We start from the raw sequence: 15,804 nt of genomic DNA, 5'->3' as shown, positions 1-15,804 counted from the left end.
GAATGACTTTTAAAATAATTTTGTAAGTAGAACCTAGGAGTCTCAGTGGGGAGTAATTGGTTGGTGAAGTATTTAGAAAACAAACACTTGGCATCTTCAGAAATTCAACTGAACCATTAGGCCTCTGTAGCCTTGGGATTTTCCTGAAATTAGATAATTAATGAAATGGATCACCTAAAGTTTTATATAGCAAGGGAAGCTTCCTCCTTTCTGCTAGTATTGAAAATAAAATTTCGCTTTTTAAAAAACTCATAAAGTAATAAATTACAACTTTCCTTTAAATGACAATTCTTAAAACAGTAAGTAGCAGTTTCTTCTCCTGCATACTAAATTCATTTATAAAGCTGGGATTTGCTTGTTTGCTTGTTTTTAAAATGTTCCAAAGTGTTCAGACATTCACTTGAGGGATATTTAATCATCACACCACAGTTGGTCAGGGTTGATTGCAACTATAGAAACAACTTTTATCTTTTATAGTTTTAACTTTTCCCTCTTAAAGTTCCATCCAGATTACAGTGTGTAATTAGTAGAAGTTTACAGAACGATTGCCTCCTTTCATCGTTGATGTAAATTGTTACAAACCATATTTCAGTCTCTTCCAACTTACAGAAAATTGGATTTAAGCTGATGGTCAAAATTACGGTAGTATTTCTATTCCATTGGAAGGCTCAGTGTTTGCATGTGGGCAGAAGTTACTAAGTATGTCCCTTAGAACTAAATGATGTCTGAGCTGGTGATAGAAGTGAAAGTCTGTGCATTCAATGCAAATTTGAAGGATTTTGACTGGCAATTAGAAAAGGAAAAGGTAACCCCTACACCTGCTGCTCTACAATAGCATTCACCCTAATGTTGATCTGTAGAGCACAGTGAGAAGACATACCAGGATGTAATCTTTTACTCACAGGGTCTAACACCAACTGATCCAGGCATTCATCGTTGTTAGAAGACTCTCTAGAGTCATCTAGTTTTAGCATCTTTGAGTCCTCTTTCTGAGTTGTTTATGGTATTTATGTCTATTTGGAAGCTTATGGAAAATGAGCCTAATCAAAGAAGCAAAACACTATTATTGAGAAAGAAGCAGAAAAATATTCCAGTGGCAAATAAAGTAACTGTTTATTTCATTTGATGTTTCACTGTGTTGGTGACCTCAATAATGGCATTATGATATTTTTCTGAGGCTGACTTGAATTCCACCAGATGCTTCTCATAACTTTTGATGGCTTCTTGAAGCTGTGTTTTCTCCACTGCTCCCAGGATGGCACGGAAGATCATATCTATGCCAAGGCCAAGAACAGCAACTCCTATGCTACCAAGGAGAGAAGCACCAATTTGAGCTAACACAGTGACCAACTTGTTAATTATGCCAGTTGTGATGTTTGAGCCCACGAGTTTAACAGCCACTGCACTGGCAGCAGAAGTAGCTTCTCCCAGGATGACTGAAATAACCTTTTGTACTATTGCAATTTTCTCGGTTTCTTTTTCCTTAATATCCTGAAGTTTTCTATAAAGGGTTGGCTCTAGTTTATCTTTTAGTGCTTCATCAACCTTTTGCAATTCTTTTTGGATTTTCATCATGGCTTGGATGATGATATCACAGTTTTCTTTGATGGTCGCATCTCTTTTCATTTCAATGGAGGCCAGCCTGCACCCTAAGTGCATATTTAAAACCCCAATCAGCTTATTGGTGGCATGGAAGCTGTCAGATAAGCAGTCAAGGAGCTCCTGGTGAAGACGATTTACTTCTTGTCGCCTTTTTGGGTTCTCTGGGTAGAGGAAGTCACTTTGAGCCATATTTCAAATATGATCTCTGAAAAAAAATAGTAAATCTTTACTAGAAATCTTGAAAAATATCTGCTGGATGTATAGATTTGACCAGGAAATCTTTTACTTTATGAATAGCAAATTAGTATGCTATCTAAGGAATTTCTCAGAAAACTCAACAAGTTCTTCAAAACAATTTTTTGAAACTTGGAGTCAGTGTATGAAAATATGGGTGACATAATACAACTTGATGCATTAATTATGGCATTAGATCTTGTGGAGGGGGGGAGATCCTAGATAGGAAAGATTTGTGTTTATCTAGCATCTGATTTTTAATAAATGTGATTATTTCCAAGTAATATTTAATAACATATTTGAAATGGTTAGCTCTTGATTACCAGTGCTCCTTAATTTCCTCAACCTCTAGTCACCACATTGAATAGACCAACCAGGTTGATTTTTCTAATATTTGGAATTAAATTAGTAGGGTCAGAGGAATATTAAAATCTCTGAGTTTACAGGGCAATAATTGCTAATTTTGTTTGTATACTCTGTTATCTTAATTTACAATGTTCAAAACACTCTTTATGTCTTTACAGGTCAATTATTTGCTCTCCAAACCTAAGAGGCATCCAAAGGCAACACATATAACATTAGAATGTTTACCAAAAAATCCTCGTGATAACAGTTTATTTTCAAGATTCCTTAGATTAAAATCTCACTTGGAAAGACAGTGGGCATCATGGAAGGGACAGGGCCGTTCTGACTATCTCTCTGGTTCTCCACTGGCAAATCTTATAAATTAAATTATTTAGAATTGTCTATATTACACTTGACCATTATTCAGATACGCTAGAGTTAGCCTCAGAAAGAAGATAATGTCATTTCACAAAGGTATTAGGGAATAAGTAGCAAGAGTACATCACAGAATGAATAAAATAAGCCTGGTGTTTGTAGCCTGCTTGTGTCTGTACTTTGGGCTCAGAGAAAGAAGGAATAAGCAACACCCTTCTGAGTGAATTTGGGTGAGAGTTTGAAGCTAGTGAGAACAATGTTCCTCAGTATGCACACCTGGAATAGGCTTACTATGTGCCTGACACTTGGATATTTCATTTGAATTCTTTGGAGAAAAGAAGGAGAAAATGGGGTCCTTTATACCTGTGTGGGATCTGGCTCATCCTCTCTTTGTGTAAACAACATCCTAATTAATCTGGGCCCTATCTTTCTAGGACCATTGTTCTTAGCCTAGATATTGGGAACCTCAGAAGCACGGGGGGAAGGAATGAACATGTTTTCTCTCAAGAAAGTAAACATGAACATAACCTATCCTCCAAGTTATAAAGATACAGTTTGGAAATGGAAAGGGGAAAATTTTTGAAAATGGATTAGGAACATAATAATTTTTGCTCTTAATTTTAGGAAGATGCACTAGTACCCCTGGTGGAATAAATTGTATCATGGTTAGAAATTCATTTTTATCTTTGATTTAGATACAGTACACACACACATACACACAAACACACACACACGTGACAGATACAAATGTCCACAAATTAGAATATATCTCAATTCCATTTAAAGAAATTGTTTGTTAAAGGACTATTAAATATTCCACAAACTCACCATTGGGTTGCAAACTGCAATTCGATAACCACAAATTGGGACTTTGATTTTCGCTTTTTTCTCCTAGAAATTTTACGTTAAACTGTTTTCTTTTTTGGTTCCTAGTTTTCAGATCTTATCATGAAATGAAAACTCCAGTTTCTGACTTTGAATTTAGAAGATCACCAACTACATCCCCATTCAGATATTTAGGTGAGAGGAGTCTTTCTTACCCTGAAAAAGTGGGAAATTTCTCTAAAAGCTGTCATATGCCATTATCTGAAGGCATAGCTTTTAGAAAAGATGTGTAGTTCTATTTACCTCAGGATAAACACATGGAGAGATGAACCTTCCTCCTTGATGGGAGGTTGAATGCTTCCAAGTGGTCAGTTCCTTCCCAATTAATTCATTGTTTTAACACAACTTGACAAATTAATCATAAAATACATCTGAAAGACTAAATAGGTGAGACTACTTACTTTTTTCAGGATAAGTAATGTTGGGACTTTTTCCTCCTCAAACATTAAAACAGTATAAAAACACAATATTAACAAGTATTTTATAGGTGCAAGAGTAGGTGGAATCATGGAACAAAATAGTCCCCAAAGAAGACCCTTCTATACATTTGACTTAACATATAATAAATGTAGAATCTCAAATCAATAGAAATTAGTATTCCATAAATGATCCTGGCATAATGGGCTAGCTTGTGGGGGATTAAACATTAAAAATATCAGTGTAACATACGTAAAAAAGATCAAATGATAAAATAGCTAGAAGAAAACAGATAATTTTCAAATGTATATGGAGGACTTTATAAGCTTAAAACCAATGGGAAAAAGTCACACAAAAATTTGACTAACAAAGATGACCACGTAAGAAGGACTGAAAGCAAACTGGTTAAAATGCAGGAAATATTAAAAAGTATTGGTTTCTAACTAGTCTTGTTATTAATACAGAAAACAGTCATAATCTAATAGGTAAACATGCAAACAACTCTGAACAGACAGTAAAAGAAGAAATAGTAGTAATTAATTGATGAAAAGTTTCAGTCTTACCAGAAATCAGATACAGTACTTTTTCAACTACAAAAGTAGTATTTTCTTCCCTTTACATATTCAAACCCTTGCACATGCTCTTTTATACCCTTCTTCCTAGGTTGCAGATATCCATAATTTTGTGCCAATAACAAGTCTGAGTAAGAGATATCATGATGTGCTCAGAATTATTTTTCACATCTAATGAAAAAAGACTTATTTTTCTGAGTCAGGCTTACCTTCTTTTTTTTCTTCCTTGGGGAAGGGGACTGAGGGTTCCTTATGCAAAGAGATCTTCAGCAGCCCTGCCACCACACCTGCCCCAGCACTGAATACAGTTTAAAATTACTTCCATCCCAACTGTGAGATAAATGCTAGAGAATTAGGTGGAGGAGAGGTGGGGTTTGAAGGTGAAACCAATTAATTATGTTTGGGACAAGTGAAATTTGAAGAGCCCGATGAAGGAAGTAATTTAATAATTCAGTAGCAATTTACCTAATGGAGAGTAGTACTTTACTATTTATTATAAGGTAGTATGCTAGGCTCTGTAGAGCATACAGAAATGAAAGAGACATGGTCCCTGCTTTCGTGAAATTTCTAATCTAGTTAGGAAGTTAAGACAGATTTAAAACTACAACATCAAGTTGAAAGCACTACGTCATACAAAGTTATAGATAGAGGTGGTGCTTGCCTTGTGCAAATTCAAATTTTAAAGAACTCACACTTTGAAGTAAGACAGAGAAAGACAAATATCGTATGATATCACTTATATGTGGAATCTAAAAAAATGGTACAAATGAACTTATTTACAAAAGAGAAGTAGAGCCACAGATGTAGAAAACAATCTTATGGTTACCAGGGGAAAGCGGGGGTGGGGGAAGGGATAAACTGGGAGATTGGGATGGACATATATACACTACTGTATATAAAATAGATAACTAATAAGCATCTACTGTATAGTACAGCGAACTCTACTCAATACTCCGTAATAACCTATATGGATAAAGAATCTAAAAAAGACTGGATATATGTATTCATATAACCGATTCACTTTGCTGTACAGCAGAAACTAACACAACATTGTAAATCAACTAGACTCCAATAAAAATTAAGAAAACGAAAAACAAAACAAAAGAACTCATACTTTAATAATATTTACACTGGGGTCATGTGGAGACAGTCCGTCATCTAGGGAGGGTTAACAATTTGTAAACTTTCCAACTGACACTCTTAAATATGTGCTTGATACTTAGAGGAGAGGTTATACACCACTTGAAAAATCTTAGTGTGCAGCATTTCAACTATCGCCCATGACAATTTAGTTCTGATGCTTGAATTGCTTACTTGTCTCAGCAAAACAAAAAAGGTCTGCAATTAGTTGGAGTCGCCCTTCTTAAAGATCACAGTTGTTACTTAGGCGTGCCCCAAGTGATGTCTTACCAGTGATATATAGTACTGTACCTGAGAGGAGTTCTGGGCCATACACTCTCCTCTATCTTATTGCATTTTCAGGGCTGATCTTCTAAATATTGACTTTAAAGTTCAATCTTTTAAAATCATTTTAAAGTCATTTTAAAAAATGACTTTTAAGATGGGCATCAGCAGGTAGCTAAGTGGTGTACTTAATCCAGCTCTGATCACCTGCATCTTTTGTACGGCAGATCTGAACTTTTACACTATTTGTTATAACATGATAGTGCTCCCTGTCAGTGATGGGCAGTTACCATCCACTTCTGTACAGCCGAATTTGTGCGGCTATTTGAGCATTTTATTGTAGTGGTTCATGAAATAAGTTCTAAAGCGCCCTGGGGCAGCCTGATGGGGAGTTGCTAGCCAGCAGGTGGAGCGCTTGGTCTCTGGCACGCCAGTTTCACCCCAGCCTTTGCTGAAGCAGCTATGCTTTCTTTGCTGCTCTATCTGAGCTGTGGGTGGGAAAAGTTTGTGTGATGAGAGAGTTCTTTTGCTCAAATAAAGTTCGGAAATCACACGTATTTTGGCTTGTTATTTTATTTAAAAAAAGGAAGTAAACAAATCTGGAAGCACTGATACTTGATCTGCTCATCTTAGGAACTTGGAATGAAAACAAAGACTAACTTCAGATGGATTCTTATTGGACCTAACTCATCAATTTTGTTGAAATAAGAAGTAAACACTCATGATTAAAGAGCATATAAGAAATGGGAGAAATATACTGACGACTGTATCTAAAAGTTAAAGTCTATTTAGTGATACTATACAGTTCTTTTAGATTTTCAGGAAAGGAACCACCTTGCAAAATAAAAATGTATTGATTATCACATATGTAAGTAAAAACTTCTCAGGATACTTTTGTGAATAACAGTACTGCATTGACTGTCAAGTGTTATAGGAATTTAAAGAGAAACTTTAATATGGAGGTCATTAGAGGAAGATTCATGGAGGAAGTGACAGGTGATTGTGCATTGATAGACGGTAGAATTATAACATGATGAAATTAAAAGATTTGATAAAACAAAGTATTTTAAAATAAAAAGTTTATAGCAATGATATAAAAACACTTTAATATGTAGGAGGAAAAACACCTATAAACCTACCATCCTGTTTTTCTTTTATTATTCCTTTCCAAGGTTTATTTAAATGCATAAGTATTTTTACCAAGTTGTAATAATAAGAAATAAAATTTCATCTTATATTAATTTACTTAAACACTTCTCTTATTTCTAGTTTTATAATTATTTTATTGGTTATATAAAATATATTTATATTTTATAAAGTATTTCATATATCTTTACCATAATTTAACAAATTCTTAATTGTTTCACTGTCTTAATATAAGTATTTTAATACACATAGTTCTTTTTCCCCTCTTCAATTATCTGGATTATTTCCTCAGGATAAATTTCCAGAGGAAATTCAGATTATATAAATATACGATTTATGTAATCAATAGGAATAAAAATTTATATTACTTTTGATATGTATTGCAAATGCATTCCAAAAACTTTTACACTGACATCAAAAATAAATTTTTACAGCAGGACACTGGGTGTGTTTCAAAGTCAAAGACAATTCTGTTAAATATTACTGGTTTGAGGAGCATAAGGTCAAATTGAAGGGTTCTTACCTTTGTGGAAATCCATCCTGAAAAAGTTAATGATGAAATGATACTGAGGTTTGCTTCCAAATAATCTAGAAGGCAGATTGGAGTAGCTTCATAGAGGTAATAAGATCAAACTGGTTTTGATACTTTTTGAAGCTGGGTTATGGGGGTGTGGGAGTCTATTATATTATTGTCTTTACTTCTGTGTATGTTTGAACTTTTCCTATAATAACAATTAAAAACAGAAAGAAAGAAAGAAAGAAAAACCATGACCCTGTCCAAGCTTCTGATGTTTGGTCATTAGTGCTCTCTGAGGTTTTACCTTTCTCCAATGTGTCTCTTGTCCTCACTACCCATATAGGGTCCAGCTATCCTGCAAGGTTCACTTATCTGGAAGTGTGGGTATAGGGTATGGGCAAAGTCAGAAGCTTTTCAGGAGAAAATAACAGCTACTAACTAGTTCTGAGCTTCCTTCCTTAATTTAAATCAAAACCATGGCCTTTCATTAAAAAAAAAACAAGGTTGATCATGGTGTGATGACACTCTGATATAAAGTCTTTAAAAGAATATTTCTGACCAGAAAACAGAATATCGAGGTCATTCACCAGCATTTATCAAATGTTCACTTGAGAAACCTCTGCCATATGCCTTGAGTAGACAATGTTCCTTGCTCTCAAGAAGATAACAGTCTATTTGGAGACACACAGCAAAGGCCCAGTGATATTTAAATGTAATATAGCTTATGAAGGAGCATAAGCACTATACATTAACTAGAATTAGATCACACATTCATATTTTCTCAGATACTGAATGCTTAAATTAATGTTAAAGACATAAAAGGAAATGTTACATTCCATGTAAACAACACACATTCACATAGGGGTCATTTCATCCTTATTCTTTTCTAAAATTGATGTCTTTACTACTTTGTCATCCCCTCTGACTTAATTATATAAGCTGTTAATTTTCTTCTTTCTTGGTGTCTTCAGAGACATAAATGATCACCAGGAACATGTCATGGGATCTGCTTTAAAAAAGTTGTTTTGTTGCTTTATTATAGTTATGACTAGGATTCAAGTCTGACCTGTTACTGCAAACACCCTTTAATATGGAGAAACAGAGTATTATATCAATACTGATAGAAATACCCATATTGCTTACCTTGTTGTGTTTCTGAGTTCAGTGGTCCCAGCAGTTGTTGGGGAGTATTGTTGCAGTGCTTTTTCATCTGGTTTCAACTGGATGTTTCTAATGGAATGTGATGACTTACAGGCTTTGCTAGTCTCTGCTGGGTCCCTCTGCCTGTCTGGTTCATCGACTGTTTCTGCATGGTTTAGTTCTCAGAATTCTTTTATTTTCTATATTAATATAAAATTGGTATATATTAAGTGATATTAATTATAAGTAATAATTATAATAATAATTATAAGTAATTAGTGCAATGGTAAAACATTAAAATTTTTGTTCTTTAATGGACTTTTTTATTGTTGAAAAGTGCTATCCAACTGAGCTAATTCAATTCAGTAGACAAGATGCCTCTTTGATTGAAGCTCTCAGATTTTGGGTTCCCATCATGTCAACTTTTCCAGATATTAAACTTCCTTTAGCTTCTGTTGCATTTTGTACCTGTTGCTGATTGATCTAAGTTCTCAAGAGATATAGATGCAGATATTTTCAGCCAAATTTAGTTTTTTTGTGTGTACTCTTCTTTCCTGGCTGGAAGTTCTGCTCTTTATCACTATCTCTCTTATTATCTTGGTTAATTGTCTTGACAATATAAAAACCTTAAAGATCAACTTGACTCTTTTCCCTTAAAGCTTAGATCAGAGTCTCCCATGCTTCTTTCTCTAGATTCTGTCCTAATCCCCACTGATTCCTCTACAGCAAAGACACATCAGAAGCAAGAAAATCACGCAGCCTCAGTATAACTTACTGGAAAGACCATGGGCTTTAGAATTGTACAGTCCCTATTTTGTGTACCCAGAGTACCACTTACGAGGCATGTAACCCTGGGAAAGTAATTTAATCTCTCTACTTTTTTTCATAGATGTCATGTGAGTACTAGTTTGTCATTTAGGGATTGGCATAAAAGGAATATGAGATAATAAATGTAAAACACTTGGCACAGTGCCTGTTTTATGGCAAAAACTTACTAAATGATAGCTATTCTTATGTTAACAATAAAAATTCCTGTTGTTATTGAGTGGATAGAGGATTTGGAACCAAGATGCCAGCTAGGAGACTTGTATTGTAAAATCTAAAGGTGCTGCCCTATAGTTCTAAAGAAGGACCAAGTGGGGTATTAGTTTACTTTTGTCCCTCTGGGTCATTTTGCATTTGACATAGCCTAGGGACCACCATGTAGGAACATGGGAAAAAAGGGAAAAAAGTATTGTGGCCAGTGTAGCCAAAGTATGTATGTATGGATAAGTAGGATTTCAATAGATGTGTAAGGAGGTGGGGTATGAAGGAGATGATGCAGGTGAAAGGAAAACTGTGGAGCATATTCAGGGAACAAAATTAATCCACTATGCTGGTGGCACAGAGTATATGTGGGAGCAGTGAAGGGAAGGCAAGTAGTGGAAAATTGAGAGCAGTTTGTTGATGACCTTAGATGCCATGCTAGGAAATTTTATTTTATTCTCTAGGCAATACTGAACCATTGAAGGTTTTTTGTTATGGGATAATATTAGGAGGTTTGGATTTCAGGAAAGTCAGTTTATACAAACTGGATTAGTGGGTATGGACAATAAAACATGGGTTACCAACTCCAATGCTTATAGTAACTGGACAAGATATGTAAGTAATTGAAACACTTAGTGTAAGACAATAGGGTATAGAGGGTGAATGTCTAGTCTAAAGGGGACAACCTCAGCTCTAGGAAATTTCTCCAGCTCAGAAAAAGGACTTAATGTTGCCAGTTAATTTCATTTTTTCAATAATCAGTAGAAATCCAGATTTCTATGTTTCAATTTTTAAATTTGCAACTGATAAAAATTTTGAAAATACACTGTGGTAGGTCAAACAAAGCATATCTGCTGGTTAGATTTTGCCTGTGGATTGCCAGTTTGTGACCCCTTGACAAAAATATTGAGATAAAATGTGAGACCATTAAAGTTGTCTAGATGAGAGTTACCTGGAGTAGTAGTTATGGGAATGGAAGGGAGGGGATGGATTGAAATAAGTTCAAAGGGAGTTAACAAATTTTAGGGACTGATTTAGTATGGGGAAGAGAAAAGGAAAAGGGATTTGAGCCTCAATAATGAGGCAAGGATTAAGAGGAGAAAGTGTTTTCTGAGGAGATGAGAGCAGTTTTGGATAATTGTATGGCATATACTGGTGCAGTCACTATGTGGAGATGACCAGTAGGTAGTTGGAAATGTAGATCTGGAGATCGGGAGAATTGCTGAACCTACGCCATGAAGTTTAGGAGTCATCTGCATACAGATGGCGTTTGTAGTTATGAGATCTTGAAGGGAGAAAGTGTACAATATAATGAGGACAAAAACACAGCCTTGCGGCCCTTAGGAGACTGGAAAGGCATTGGTGGTATAAGGAAGAGAAACCTATAAAATAAATAAATGCTTAGAGAGGATATAGAAGGACCAGAGTTATACAGCATCATGGAGCCCTCAAGAGGAAAAAATCTTGAAGTAGGAAGAAGTATTCAGCAATTTCAATAATGCAGAGAACTCAAGATGGTTAAGGCCTGGAAATAGGCCAAGATATTTGATAATTAGAAGTTATTGATGCCCTACAGGAAAATAGTGAGGGATAGAATAAATTACAATGATGTAAAGAATCTCTGTCTTGAGAAATTTGAGAATTAAAGGAAGGAGTGAGATGGAATCATTACTTGAAGAGAAATCAGAGTCAAGCTTTTTTTTAAAACTGAATAGGGCAGTTTTTTTGTTTTTGTTTTTGTTTTTTTGCTGCGCCATGTGGCTTGCAGGATCTCAATTCCCTGACCAGGGATTGAACACAGGCCACAGCAGTGAAAGCCTGGAATCCTAACCAGCTGAGTAGGGAACTGAGTACGTACATAGTTAAAGAAGAAGGAAAAGTAAAGAGGGAATGATGGAGGATGCAAGATGTATTAGTCAGCTTGGGCTGCCATAACAAAATACCATAGACTGGGGGCTTGGACAACAGAAGTTTTATTTTCTCACAGCTCTGGAGTCTGGGAAAAATAAGATCAAAGTACCAGCCAATTCAGTTTTTGGTGAGGGCTCTCTTCCTGATTTGCAGGCAATCACCTTCTTGCTGCATCCTCACAAGGTGGAGAGAGTGAGGGAGGGAGCTCTCTGGTGTCTCCTCTTATAAGGGCACTAATCCTATCGTACCAGGGCCCTGCCCTTATTACTTCATTAACCTTAATTACCTCCTAAAGAACCTGTCTCCAATTACAGTCATACTGGAAATCAGGGTGTCAACACATGAATTTTGGGAGGACTTCAGTTCACAGCACAAGAGAAAAGGGGAGATGATTGATAGAGCAGAATTCTAGAGGAAATACCAAAAGAGGATTGTGAACATTGGTTAGAGACATTAACATTTTTCTCTATTGCAGAAGAAGACGAGTTGTAATGAAAGTACAGAAAGGACAGGACAGACAGTGGGTGTTTGTATTAGATGGTCTTGATCTTCTTTGGAATATTGCATTCTCTACCTCCTCAGTCTGCTGTTATCCACCTTTCAGAGTTACTTGATAGTTTATATATTCTGTCTGTGATTTTTAGTTGTCATCAGTAGGAAAGATTGGATGGAGTGTGCTTGCTCTATCTTAACTGAAACCAGAGCCCCTCTATGTAATTTTTAATGTTTTACCCAATCTTTTTCACTAGATTGGATGGGTATTGAGGGTAATACCTGCGAATACTGTCATTCCGTATGTCAGCATATCCAATTCAGGATCTAGCATGCAATATTTGATATGTGGTTTAAATTTAACGAAACCCCCCGATTCTACTCTGTTTTAATTATTTTTTTATTAAAGCACAAGATCATTTCTGTTTTGAAGCTTGTATAACTTTCCAACCTTTGATAAGAGTTATTCTCATGTTCAGATTATATTTTCAGTCTCTTTATGGTTGACAAATATACTTTTAGTTTCCATTTGGATGACTACTTGTTTTACAGTGCTGAAACATTTCTGCTGAAGAAATGTCTTCAGGGTCAGAAAAGGATAAAGAAAGGCTCGTTCAAGCTGCCAAAATGTTCTTCTTTCACATGCACGATCTTGCTTCCTTCACAAATGCACTCACCGAATTGTTTAACAGCAGTATGAACACTCAGATCTTCTTGATGGCTGTGAAAGAAGATGGTAATGTTAAGGATGTCTTTGAACAGATGCTCAAAACTTTTAAGGAGATGCAATCTGCAGCGGTGGCAAAGCAGGACAGAATGCAAAGTGAACTTTTATGTTCCAGGATTGCAACAACTATGTGCTCTATGCTTGAGAAGAGTAGCAGTGTAAAGGAGTTGCCACAGTAGGCCAAAGAAATGTTCAAAAATGTCCATACACCGGTCATTGCCTCTGTGATGAATAATGGTAAGATCCTGGAGAGTTTGGAATCTTCTCTTTCACTCTTGATGAAATATCCCATCATGAATCTTCAGTTAAGTGACGTCTATAGAAAAGACACCAAAGAGCAATCAGATGATACCACATCTGAGAAAAGCCCAAGTCCTGGCCCATCCAAAGCCACTACAATAGACACCTTGAAAAAGTTGCAGGATGCACTAAACACTGAGAATGCCAAGGATACCATCGAGTCAGCTGCAGATCAGATGGAGTAAATTGTCAAAACCATGGGACCAATCTTAGAGATCCTCCAAAAAGCCATAAAAATGATGGAAACCAAGTTTTCTGTGTTTAAGAAAGCCAAGGACTAGTAGGAATGCAACAGTAGTGTTCATTTCTGTCAGAAAACCGATTCAAATCCTGCGAGCTTTTATAGTACTTTCTAAGACCTTGGATGCCAGACATGTGGTCTGTTGGGACATGAGTTTGAAGAATAGTCACCTGGCAAACCATTTACCTCAAGTTTTGCTTTATTCAAATAAAAATAAATAGTCAAAGAAACCCTGCTTGAAATGGCAGTTATTGAAGAGAATACATAGTTCAAAAAAATCAAATATGGTATTATATTTGAGGATGTTTCTAAACATTGTATTTCATCTTATTTTTTTTTTTTTTTTTTTTTTTTTTTGCGGTATGCGGGCCTCTCACTGTTGTGGCCTCTCCCGTTGCGGAGCACAGGCTCCGGACGCGCAGGCCCAGCGGCCATGGCTCACGGGCCCAGGCGCTCCGCGGCATATGGGATCCCCCCAGACCGGGGCACGAACCCGTATCCCCTGCATCGGCAGGCGGACTCTCAACCACTGCGCCACCAGGGAGGCCCCTGTATTTCATCTTAAAGCATAATTGAAATAACCCTCAACTAATTCCCACTCTTAGTAATTCTATTTCTAGTTCCTACAGTGCGAGTTCCAGGTAGATGTATACACTATCACTAAATAATCTGGTTCAGGCCTAGGAACAAAACTTTTGCATTTTTGTCACTCATATATCAGTTTCTGTACACTTCAGTGGCTTGCCTATCATAAGCCATCACTAAATACTTTTGATATAATTTATCCAGAAGTTAATAAGAATAATGAATGAGGAGTAATAGCATTTTCTTGCCTATGTGAATAAGATCAGAGCAGATGGGTTATTCTTTGTCTCCTACTGAAGTCTTATGATTAGGAGATAATAGAGGCTGAAAAATGGAAATGCTCTAACATTTTACACAAAAAAAGACCTAGTGCTTGTTATTTGACCATAATAGAAGTAGGATTTCTGAGACGTGCTTGTATTGGGGAAAAATTAGACAAATCCATTTGCCTACCAAAAAGTATTGAGCTCTCATGAACTGCAAATGAGTGTATGCTCTCAAGATTGCCATATTTCAAAAACAAACAACCCAATCAAAAAATGGGTGGAAGACATAAATAGACTTTTCTCCAAAGAAGACATACAGATGGCCAAGAGGCACATGAAAAGTTGCTCAACATCACTAATTATTAGAGAAATGCAAATCAAAACTACAATGAGGCATCACTTCACACTGGTCAGAATGGCCATCATAAAAAATCTACAAGCAATAAATGCTGCAGAGGGTGTGGAGAAAAGGGAACCCTCTTACACTGTTGGTGAGAATGTAAATTGATACAGCCACTGTGCAGAACAGTATGGAGGTTCCTTAAAAAACTAAAAATAGAACTACCATCTGACCCAGCAATCCCACTACTGGGCATATACCCTGAGAACACCATAATTCAAAAAGACACATGTACCCCAATGTTCATTGCAGCACTATTTACAATAGCAAGGATGTGGAAACAACCTAAGTGTCCATCGACAGATGAATGGATAAAGAAGATGTGGTACATATATACAATGGAATATTACTCAGCCGTCAAAATGAATGAAATTGGGTCATTTGTAGAGATGTGATGGACCTAGAGTCTGTCATACAGAGTGAAGTAAGTCAGAGAAAAACAAGTATCGTATCATTAACGCATATATGTGGAATCTAGAAAATGGTACAAATGAGACTATTTGCAGGGCAGGAATAGAGACACAGACATAGAGAACAGATGGGTGGACACAGGAGGGAAGGGAAGGGTGGGATGAATTGGGAGATTAGGATTGACATATATACACTACCATGTGTAAAATAAATAGCTAGTGGGAACCTGCTGTATAGCACAGGGAGCTCAGCTCGGTGCTCTCTGATGATCTAGATGGGTGGGATGGGGGAGGGAGGGAGGTCCAAGAGGGAGGATATATATGTATACATATAGCTGATTCACTTCATTGTACAGCAGAAACTAACACAACATTGTAAAGTGATTATACTCCAGTTAAAAAAAAAGATTGCCATATTTCATATGATACCTAATAGAAACTTTGTTAAGAACAAGAAAGGCAATTAATAACTCTAGTTTTATTTTTTTCTTCTTAAGAAGTATGGAATTTACTACTTACTTTAAAAGCAGTTAATTCTAGTTCGCTATTGGAATTTTCCTTTCGAGAATACCTAAGATTTTTTCTCATTTAAACATTTTTTTTTTTTTTTTTTGTGGTACGTGGGCCTCCCACTGTTGTGGCCTCTCCCGCTGCGGAGCACAGGCTCTGGACACGCAGGCTCAGCAGCCATGGCTCACAGGGCCCAGCCGCTCCGTGGCATGTGGGATCTTCCCGGACCGGGGCACAAACCCGTGTCCCCTGCATCGGCAGGAGGACTCTCAACCACTGCGCCACCAGGGAAGCCCTAA

At 36.5% G+C, this 15,804-nt stretch overlaps 2 protein-coding genes across 2 annotated transcripts; one reads left to right on the top strand and one right to left on the bottom strand.

Annotated features, from left to right (window-relative positions):
- Positions 1-1,113: 1,113 nt before the first annotated feature.
- On the bottom strand, positions 1,114-8,664 carry SMCO3 (single-pass membrane protein with coiled-coil domains 3; the record flags this gene model as incomplete). The annotated part of the gene is made up of 2 exons (XM_082634434.1): positions 8,641-8,664; positions 1,114-1,807 (listed from the first exon to the last, which is right to left on the bottom strand). Exon 2 carries the CDS (start codon positions 1,789-1,791, stop codon positions 1,114-1,116), a length of 678 nt encoding a protein of 225 aa, XP_082490560.1. The 5' UTR covers positions 1,792-1,807; positions 8,641-8,664.
- Positions 8,665-12,642: 3,978 nt separating this feature from the next.
- Positions 12,643-13,477, top strand: LOC309812371 (uncharacterized protein C12orf60; the record flags this gene model as incomplete). The annotated part of the gene is given in 3 exon segments (XM_082636101.1): positions 12,643-12,969; positions 12,973-13,275; positions 13,279-13,477. Coding segments are annotated over 3 exon segments (726 nt in total). The 3' UTR covers positions 13,375-13,477.
- Positions 13,478-15,804: the final 2,327 nt, after the last annotated feature.

This window comes from Mesoplodon mirus (assembly GCF_964341445.2).
Source record: "Mesoplodon mirus genome assembly, chromosome: 11".
In the NCBI taxonomy this organism is placed as follows: domain Eukaryota; kingdom Metazoa; phylum Chordata; class Mammalia; order Artiodactyla; family Ziphiidae; genus Mesoplodon; species Mesoplodon mirus.
Note: the sequence above shows the minus strand (reverse complement) of the source record. Positions and strands in the feature narration are given on the sequence as shown.